The sequence below is a fragment of the Euprymna scolopes genome, chromosome 29 (assembly GCF_053919585.1).
Source record: "Euprymna scolopes isolate OS-2025 chromosome 29, ASM5391958v1, whole genome shotgun sequence".
Classification (NCBI taxonomy): Eukaryota; Metazoa; Mollusca; class Cephalopoda; order Sepiida; family Sepiolidae; genus Euprymna; species Euprymna scolopes.
In genome coordinates this window covers 37,321,046-37,331,182 of record NC_136510.1, presented here as the reverse complement: position 1 = coordinate 37,331,182, position 10,137 = coordinate 37,321,046, and the positions used below count along the sequence as shown (strand labels likewise).

General features: G+C 31.9%; 1 protein-coding gene across 2 annotated transcripts in view; it reads right to left on the bottom strand.

Annotated features, from left to right (window-relative positions):
• Positions 1-230: 230 nt before the first annotated feature.
• Positions 231-10,137, bottom strand: part of LOC145252589 (opioid growth factor receptor-like protein 1) — an 82,795-nt gene continuing 72,888 nt past the window's right edge. For both annotated transcript variants that reach the window (XM_080112254.1, XM_080112255.1), the window contains one exon: positions 231-2,322. In XM_080112254.1, coding sequence (XP_079968380.1) covers positions 1,737-2,322 — 586 coding nt within the window. In that variant the 3' untranslated portion in view covers positions 231-1,736. The remainder of the gene's footprint in view (positions 2,323-10,137) is intronic.

Here is a 10,137-nt window from a genome sequence, read left to right as displayed (position 1 = left end):
AAGAATTACCCATGTTGAGAAACTTATTCAAATTACATTTTTTCCCAATGCAGGTGTGGCGCTGCTCCTGTTTTCAGATAGTGGCATCTTTGTAATGTGATAAGTATTAATATATATTTAGCTAGGTTGGCAAAAGATGGGTAAAAACGTGAATTCTATGAATGGGTCACCAGTTGGTAAGTGCTAAATTTAACAATAGAGTTTTGTGAATAAAAGCAAGAAAACATAAGTTAAAGAGCAAAACATATTTATCAACAATTTTACAAAGCTGCAAAATATACTTTGAAAGATAAGTTAGTTGATAAGATTTAAAGTTCTTGAATAAGAAATAGACATGAGAGTTAGAAAGTTTGTGTTCAATGTTTCATTGTGTGGCAACAATACTCAATACATTGGCGAATTGTGGCTTTGTAAAGATATAGGATGCTCTTTGGTGTGAGTAATTTTCTAGCACGGTAGAGGGAGTTAATGGAATGGACTAGGTATTGTATTTTTATAAGTTTTTCTATCTGGCATTGGCTTGCTATTTTTTTTAGTGGGGGGGAGAACTTTAAATCAAGTGGAGAAGGGGGAACTATTTTTACTGGTTGAAAAATATAAAGTTTGCACCTCCATGTCAAAATCAGTGCGTATCTAATTCAAAGCAGATAACTTTGGTGACCCCCTCTCCTTCTCTTTTAAAAGAAAGAAAGAAGTAAAAAAAAGAAAGAAAAACAAAGAGTAAGCCAAACGAACAAAGAAAGAAAAGGGATACCTTATACAAGCTAGTACTTTTATTTTATGCCCGTTTGTCTTAGGCACCACCAGGTACTGCATTTTCCACAGATTTCAATGCTTTTGGTATGATTTACCATCTTGGTAAAATACTTAAAAGACTTTAAGGCATTTGGTGATAGGCTATTATTCCAAATAATATCACATTCTTTTCTTTTAGTGTGATACAAGTACTTTTTTTGGTTAAAATTTTCAAATTCGAATAAACCTCCTGACCGGAGTTATCTCCTATTACTTTTTCTAAAGAAATGACAAAAATATAATAATTGTCAATTATTGGCTTAATTCCCTTTTTAATCATGGCTTAATTCCCTTTTTTTAACATAAACTATGTTTCAGCTAAACAATCAAACATTTATTTCTATTATGTGTTATTGTACATGTGAAACGCTAAATAAGAAATTTGATTTCAAAAGAAAAAAAAAATATTACTTCGGTGCCATCAGCTAGAATTGAAACCAAAATCAAAAGCAAAATTTATAGAATCTCAGTCTGAAACGTTACTGAGTAAGACACTGTTAGTCGAGTGGAAGAAAACTGAAAATAAGCTAGCATTAACGTACAAATATTTGCACATGCGTAGAAGACATCTGAAGTTGATTTAATGATTGACAAGTTCTAATTTTTTTTCAATTTTGACTCCTTTTTTTTTTTTTATCCCTTAGCAACTATTTTAACCAAGTAAAAAAAAAAACATGAAAAAAACAGCCCTCATAAAATGCAATCATTTATGTCATCTGGCACCGTTCTTTTGGAGGAGTTATAGTTTGAAAAAATTGGAGACAGACAGACAGACATAGTGAACTTTATAAATAAGATTTGTATCTTCTTGGTTAAATAAAGACGCTTCCATTCTGACGATGATTAAAGTTCCCGTAAGAAAAAAAAAAGAAAACACTGACAATTAGCGTTGGTATAAATTTTTAAAAAAAGACACTCCAATATGATTCCTGTTACAAAACTTAATTGAATGGATTAATCTGATTGAAAAGATGCGAAATAATGTTAGAAACATTTGTATTAGGATTGCTTTTTCCACTAGTATCAGCTGGTGTTATTTCTTGAGTGTTTGTATGAGAAATTGGAGAAAATGTAGTAGTTGTGGTATTAGACATATTTTCAGGAGCTATATCAGAACTATTTACGACAACAAAATCATTAAGGCTATCATCAGCTGAAGTAGTTGCAGTTACATTATCTTTTGGTCTATCAGGAATTGAAGACATTTCCATTTTTGCATATTTCGACCTACTATGAACATCCTTATCTTCAAGGGATTCATTATTATTTCTTGCAATAATTTTGTTTGGCAAACCAGGTGGTCGATCTTGTAATAACTTATTCTTATATTTTATTATTTTTAATTGGTCTTCAGCATCCAAAGCACCAATCCAAAAGTTCTCAAAATTGTCCTCCGCTTGGTCTAGTTTCTTTTCCTTGTGTATTAGATCAGCTAAAAATAGCATCCATGAGAGCGTGAATTTTTCATGTCCGAGTTCTTTGAGAGCCAGCAGGATTCTTGTAATACGTCGAAAGTTATGGTTCCTCCTGAAAAAAGAAAATAGTTTCATATATATATATATATATATAATAAGAAAAAATGAAACAGATTAATTCTATTCACAAAGGATTACGGTCTACTACTTTGGATACCTTACCAGAGACATTTGGTTTTTTACCTCCATTCTACCAATCTTCAACCAATATGGAACTTAATAACACTACCCTACACTTTTCAAGGATTAATATTTTATTTGGATACCAAATATCATATCCTTTTTTTTGCTTTCAACATTTATTACCTTTCTCTGTGTCCCTTAAAGGGATTTAATCTTTAATATCTTCTTTGTATGTGCTATTTAGCAAAGCTAGTTTCAAATCAATATTAATGCTGGTGATTTTGCTCTGAGAAGATGTACTTACATTGAAAATCCATGGATTACGGAAGTTATTTTAAACATTGTATTCTTTGTTTCAAACAATAAGTTTTTATTTTGAAAAGTTAATTCTTTCTAAATGAAATTTAAATATATAAACTCTGATATATATATATATATAACTACTTAATTTACTCACATAAAATTAATATACGAAAGTATAAATTTATGCGTAAACTTTAAGTATTTACTTCAAAAGTGCTCAATATGTAGGTAGAACTAGTTAGTAAGTTATAAAATATATAAGCTACACTGAATATTCCGTGTTTCATCAACTCTAGGACTCTTCAGGCTTATGCGCGAATTTTGTGATTGTTTGTTGTTTTTATATACGCATCTTCTATTGAGATTTTAGTTAGCCAATCAGCTTTCTAGTATCCACCGCTCCCTTCCTATCAGCCAATGAGCATACACTTATCGGACAAAGGCCTATTTGACCTCTTGTTGACCTGTTCCTTTGTGTGTGCTCTATTTAGCTTGGATATCTAGTTTCTTGATCTGTTTTAAATCTAGGTTAGGGTTTTTTGTGTTTTTTTTAGTTTATATATAAATATATATATATGTATGTACATACATATATGCACATATATATATACATATACATACATATATGTGTGATCGTTTATCTATATTGATGTTTATTTAATTTATTTATTTGTTTATTTTCTATTGTTTTTGTTAGTTTTAAAATTATTTTGTATCGATATCCTAGAGTAAATTTTATCTTGTGAACACAGTTGTTTGTTATTTCTATTCTACAGTTTAATAGATGTTGGGGGTTCTTTAAAGTACAGGATAGCAAATTTTTCATGAAGGCATAATCTACATGGGTCGTCTAGGTCCCTACACGTGGTAGCTTGTCTTATTATTTTCCATTCGACTACTGGCGAATGTCCGCTTTCTTTGAGTTCCCAGTATTTATTTGCTAGCGTTGTTGTCATACAGTGTTTTTTATTGTTAAATGTACTTCTGTGGTCATAATATCGAGTTTTGAAATCTAAGGAAGTCATACCTACATAATATTTCTTGTTATTCGGGTTTTATTTCGCAAATATTGTGGCCTGGTAAACTATGCTTTTGGTTAGACATTTATTTTGAAGTGGGCAAAGTGAGCGGTGTCTACAGTTGCATTTATCTTGTTCATTATTAGTATTTTTATTTCTAGTATGGTTGTTCTTGTCCGGGGTTGGTTTATTATTATTATTATTATTTCTGCTAGCGTTAGTTTTATTTTTGTCATGGTGTCTACTTTTTTATTGTTTATTTTGTTGTTGTTTACATTGTTTTTATTTAATATTTTGTTATTATGTGCTTTAATTATCATCTTTGAATTTTCGCAACAACTGTAGGATAACTTTAAGGTATTTTTATTGAAAATTTTGTGTAAGGGGTTGGTTGCGGGAAAGTGTTTTTCAATAAGATCTAGAAATTTCTTGCCAAGTTTTGTTTTTAACATTTGATTATATGGAGCCGTATACCAAATTATAGTTCTTTTTCTTCTATTTTTAATTTTATTATAGTTATTGGTGTTTTGTTGCTTATATTTGATATCGATATTTTTGTATCCACTATTTTTTAGGGCTGTTTCATAGATATTGGTTGACCTGTTAAATGCATTTTCATCGCTTGAGTTATTACTGAGTCTACTTACGATCGAGTTAGGAATCTGTTTTATAATTGATGGTGGGTGATTAGACCTAATTTATTTCCTTGTGTATGATTTTCTTGAAGTTATCTCCCTTGACTTTGTTGGAGTTTTGTATTATAGCTAGTCCGTCATCTCTATATATGCCTGTGAGGGTACATAGAATGAATAATCCCACAAGATCTGATGCCTCTGCAGAATCCTGGCACCCATCGCCAAATCAAACGAATTTTTCGTTTTAATTTTTATCCATTGGTTATTGTTATTTATTAGAACTGATTTTCTACATTTTTTCATTATGTTCATTTATTTTGAGGATATATCAGTGTATGTCTCGGCAAATTCTAGGGCAATGTTAAAAAGTTCTTCGGATATCAATGAAGTCGAACTGTATAAACATACTAGGATAGCGATACAAAATAGTTTTAAAACTAACAAAAACAATAGAAAATAAATAAATAAATAAATTAAATATACATAAACGATCACACATGTATGCATGTATGTATATGTGCATATATTTATGTACACACACACACACACACACATATATATATATATATATATATTTATACATAAACTAACAAAAAAAAAACACTGACCTAGTTTTAAAACAGATCCTTTGTCCGATAAAATGCATGCCCATTGGCTGATAGGAAGGGGCGCGGTGGATACTAGAAAGCTGATTGGCTAACTAAATCCTTAATAGAAGAGGACCATATAAAAATGATAAACAACCACAGAATTCGCGCATAAGCTTGAGGAATCCTAGAGTGGATGAAACGCCGAATATTCAGTGTAGCTTAATCGCCATGTATATTTTATAAATTACTTAATAAATATATATATATATATATATATATATATATATATATATATTTCCCCAAAACCTCTGCCCTTGATGGAGGGGAGACTAAAACTTGCTGTTATGGTTTCAAATGATCTGAAATAACAGCAAGGGGAAATTTAATTCCAAATATTTCTCATATGTTATATCTATCTACCCTCTTTTGGAAATAGGGTACGATTATGAATATCTCCACTATCAAATAATCCTTATACACTATGAAATTTACTTTATGTATAAAAACCAAAGAGGGGAGATATAACATATGAGAAATATTTGTATCTGTTATTTCAGATCATGTGAAACCATAGCAGTAAGTTTCAGTCTCCCCTCTATCGAGGCCAGAGGTTTTGGGGAAATATCAGATATTTTGTAATTCATACGCAAAACTAGGAAAACAATTGACTATGAGTGAAACATTTTATGGCCGTAAAAAAGTGCCAAAAATAGGCTCCGGATAATTAACGATGCCCTTAATGGGCATCCTAAAGGGCAAATGTCACATAGGCCACTACACAATTCAGGTCATTACCTTTCCAACGAACCATCATTTATTTAATTTTATGACAATTGGAAAAAAAAGAAACTATATTTTCAAACCAATAAAATATGCCTACCTTTGCCTATATTTGTATACATAATGTCCTGCAGGCCAGCTTCAGTTTTGCTACTTCAGTTGTCTCCTCTAATATATATATTTTAAATATACTAGTAGAATATACACTCCAAGGTGGATGTAAGCAATAAATATAATTTTTTTTAATGGGAATTGCTCTAGACAAGACATGAAGCCATTTGATGTAAGGAGCCAACAAGAACAAAAGAGGATCATCATAATGACAGGAGATGCCTATTAGTTTAGTCATGAAAAGACCGAAGCTATGGGTAGGAGGAAAGCAGTCAGTGTATTATACTTATTTTCAAAGACTTTTTAAAATAATTATTTTGCAATGATCATGCTCTGAAAAATTCATGCCAACAATATTTGCCTTTGTGTACATGCGTTTCTAAAATTTCAATTTTATTATCCCTCCACTGTAGGTGATATTTATTGTTCGACTGAATACTCCAAAAAACAATTTACAAAATCCTTATTCCGCGGAGTTTCAAAGAATGCTATTCTTTTTATTCTTCTCATTAGAGGACATAAAGAAATCAGCAAATTATATTTGTAGCAATGCTAGAATTTGCTAGTTAAGGCATTAAGTGAAACTGCAATTTACTGTAGTTATAAATTGCCAAGAAAAGAAGTGAAAAAAATGTTGGATATGTAAAAAAAATATAAAGACAAACAGCGCATATTATTTCAGCTTGCATGAACATTCTTGTTGAACTGACATGCAAAAATAGTTTTTTTTAGAGAGAATGGAATCCAAAATTAAGTCGGCATTAAAAAAACTGTAATGGATGAGACCAGTTGCAGACCAACAAACAGTCAGCATAACATTCTTTTGGTGCAACTCTGGCTTCAGGAAGTGTCATGGAGCTTCACTGGCATCTAACCACTGAGCTGTAACATAATTGTCCATGTGAAAAAACAGTCAGTGCGTAACTGTAAGCCACACAATTGTAAAGATTGTTCCCTGTGCTTTGTTGATGGTTATTGCAAACGACAATAAAATTGAAAAGTGAAATTTCCTAAAGTGTAATGATGTATCCGGTGGAATCATAGGAATGTGTGGAATGAAGATATATTCACCTGTGAAAGGTCCTGTTAAGATTGTTGTTTCTATGATATTGTTTGTTAATTTTTTTTTTAATGCAATCCATGTGCCATTGCAAAGCTTGGATTGGTTTATATTTCACAGCATGATAATTAGTATGCCAATTTTCAGTTGCAGTACATGCGGTGGCATCCCTGGCAAATATAGCTGTTGGATAATTAACCACTTTATCTGATTCCACAACAGAGTCGATGGATTTGTATTCGACTACCTCACTTGGAATTTTATGTTGAATAATAGCGTTAAGTTCATGGACGTCTTTGTATTGAGCTGCAAGAATAGCTTGTTCACTCAGTCAAGTGGAATTCATATAATTAATTTGAATATCTGCAAAACCTTTTAAACCAACTCTTCTTTTGATGTAATAAAATTACAGAAGTTAAGAGTCACAGAATTTCGCCCTTAACTCGGATCAGCTGGCACTTTTTCGTACCCAATTTCCCACAAGTGATGCAAAAGTTTTTGTGTGGATCGAGCAGTCTGCAACTGGACATGCATAGTTTGAGTTAAGTTTAATGTCTTCACATGGTACCAAAAAGTAGAGTATTTGATGCAAGCATTTATTTTATCTGCTGGTGTTGATTGAGGAATTACAGGTAACATTTGTCTGAAATCTCCTACAAGCAATATTACTGCATTCCCAAATGGTCTTACATTGCCACGCGAATCTTGCAAGGATCGACCAAGAGCCTCAAGTGATTTTTTGCGTACCATTGTGCATTCATCCTAAACAATAAGTTTGCATTTCTGCAATATTTTTCCCCATATTGGATGTTTTGGAGATGTCGAACATGAGATTTTTGAAAAATTGAATGTTTTAAAGTAGAATAAATAATTCTTCTACTTGGCAGCAAGGTCGCAGGTATTCCTCATGCAGCAAGGGCTAAGGCTATGTCATTTTGTTACCAAATGGCTGCCAAAATCAATTTAATTAGAAAGGTTTTACCAGTTACTTCTGGTGCTGTTCAAGGTAGCAGTTATTTCCAAATAACTTCTATTCTCACAGTCAGTAAATTAGGTGACTAAAATAGGATTTATCCATGTTTTGACAATGCCTTATTCACTGTAATTAATTTAGGAGACTAAAATAGGATGAGGGATTAGAGATGGACAGATAGAGAGGAAGATATATAGATAGGAAAGAGAAGGAGATAGAGAGATAAAGGGATTGATAGATAAACAGAGAGAGGGGGAGAGTTAGAAGCAGAGAGGGATGAGACAGAGGAAAGGAGAGAGATAGAGGGAGTTAGAGAGAGAAAGGGGCTCAAAGAGAGATGGAGAGGGTGATATAGAGAGAAAGATAGATTTAGAGAGGGAAATGGAGAGATGGATAGAGAGAGATATTAAGAGAGAGGGGGAGAGAAACAGAAGGTGAACTACACTTCACCGTTTTTTTCCTCGTTCAGTAGAGAAGAAATCTTTCGAGACTGAGGCAATTTTAATGTTTTGTTATTATCCACAGTACCCCTTTTTTTTTGGGGGGGGGCTAGATTTTCCTCACATTAGAAACCGACCGGGTTATCTGTACTTTCACTTAACAAATTAATAAAAGAAAAACATATTGTAAAATTTGAATTTAACATGAAAATACTATTTTAAAAAATAGCACGATAACATAAGTGCATAAGTGCCACTTTAGGTACTCTTTGGGCGTTGAGTTCCATGGCGACCAGCATAATTATTTAATGGTCACTCCCTTAGCCCCCCCCAGTCAAGGCTAATGCATGCGCATGTAACATTTTTTATTTACTGACGTTGGCTTAGTAACTAAACGATTTATTGATAATTTCGTAACCCTTAAACGCATGCCGGAAGATTTAAATTGGTTCATTATTGTTGTAATGAAAAAAAAAAAAAGTTTCATTCAACACAAAACCAAAAACACATATTAATGATAAATGATTTATTATTCTATTCATTGAAATTTACTACTTTTTAAATAAAAAGTAAAAAAAAATAAGTTGATAAAAAAATAGTTGCTTATGTGCGCATAAAAAACTTGGGTTTTTTTTGTTTTGTTTTTTTTTTAGATTAGGTCCACCTTATAATCACCCCCCCAACCTCATCATCTTAAGAACAGCTTCCGGAATAAACACCAGTTTTGGAGAGAGAAATGGAGAGATGGATAGAGAGAGATATTTAACTGATATTTGTTGTCAGCATACCCACCCGAAAATACTATTAAAAAAAAAAAAAAAAGGAGGGGTTCAGTGCCCGTGGCAGAGAAGTAGATTTATTTATCAATAAAAGTTGCGGAGAAGTAAATTTATTTATCAATAAAAGTCGTCATTTAAAAAAGAAAATTGTGGAGGTGGACCTAAATGTAAATATTTACCCAAAAAATTATCCCGAAGTTTATGACAAAAACGTTTTATTTTCGCACTATTCAACAATTTGTTCATCCGCGCATGTAAATTAAAAAATATTTGTAAAAGTGAGAAGTTATCAGTAAATGATTTAGTTTTTTTTTTAATGTATTTATTTTTTTTTTTTACATTAGGTCCACCTCCACAAACGTTAAGAATGGCTTTCAGAATAAACACCCTCAACCTCTCCATGTTAACAACAGATTTCGGAATAAACGGAATGGGGTGGGGGACTAAGGGAGCGACTATTATTTTTTTCTGCTGGTCGCCATGGAACTCAACACCCAAGGAGTACCAAAATGTAATTTTTTTTTGTCAAATAAATAAATTTCAAGCTATTTTTGCAATAAATAATAGATAGCAACTTCGTTAATTTTACGACTCGCCCCAGCATATTATAAGCATCCTAACTTCCCCATGTTAAAACGCCTTTCGGAATGAACACCCCCAACCTCCCCATATTAAGAACGGCTTTCGAGGTTTATGGAGGGGCGTTTTTTTTTTAACATGGGGAGGTTAGGGTGTTTATAATACGTTGAGGCATGTCGTAAAAATGAAACAGTTTAGAAAAAGTTAAAACAAACTTTTTTATGTAAACAATGCCGTGAAAAGAAAGTAAACAATTAAAACGTAATGTTTCATGAGTGAAAAGCCTTAACATAAATAAAGGAATTTAAGATTAAAAAATTGGTAAGTACATAAATGAATTTAAATTTTTAAAATATGGGATTATTTTTTTTTATTTTATGTGCTAATGCAGAGAGTGATCCGCGCTATTTTTTTAAATCTTATTTCCACGTTTAATTAAAGTTTTATGATATGTTTTTATTCAATTGTAAGGTTA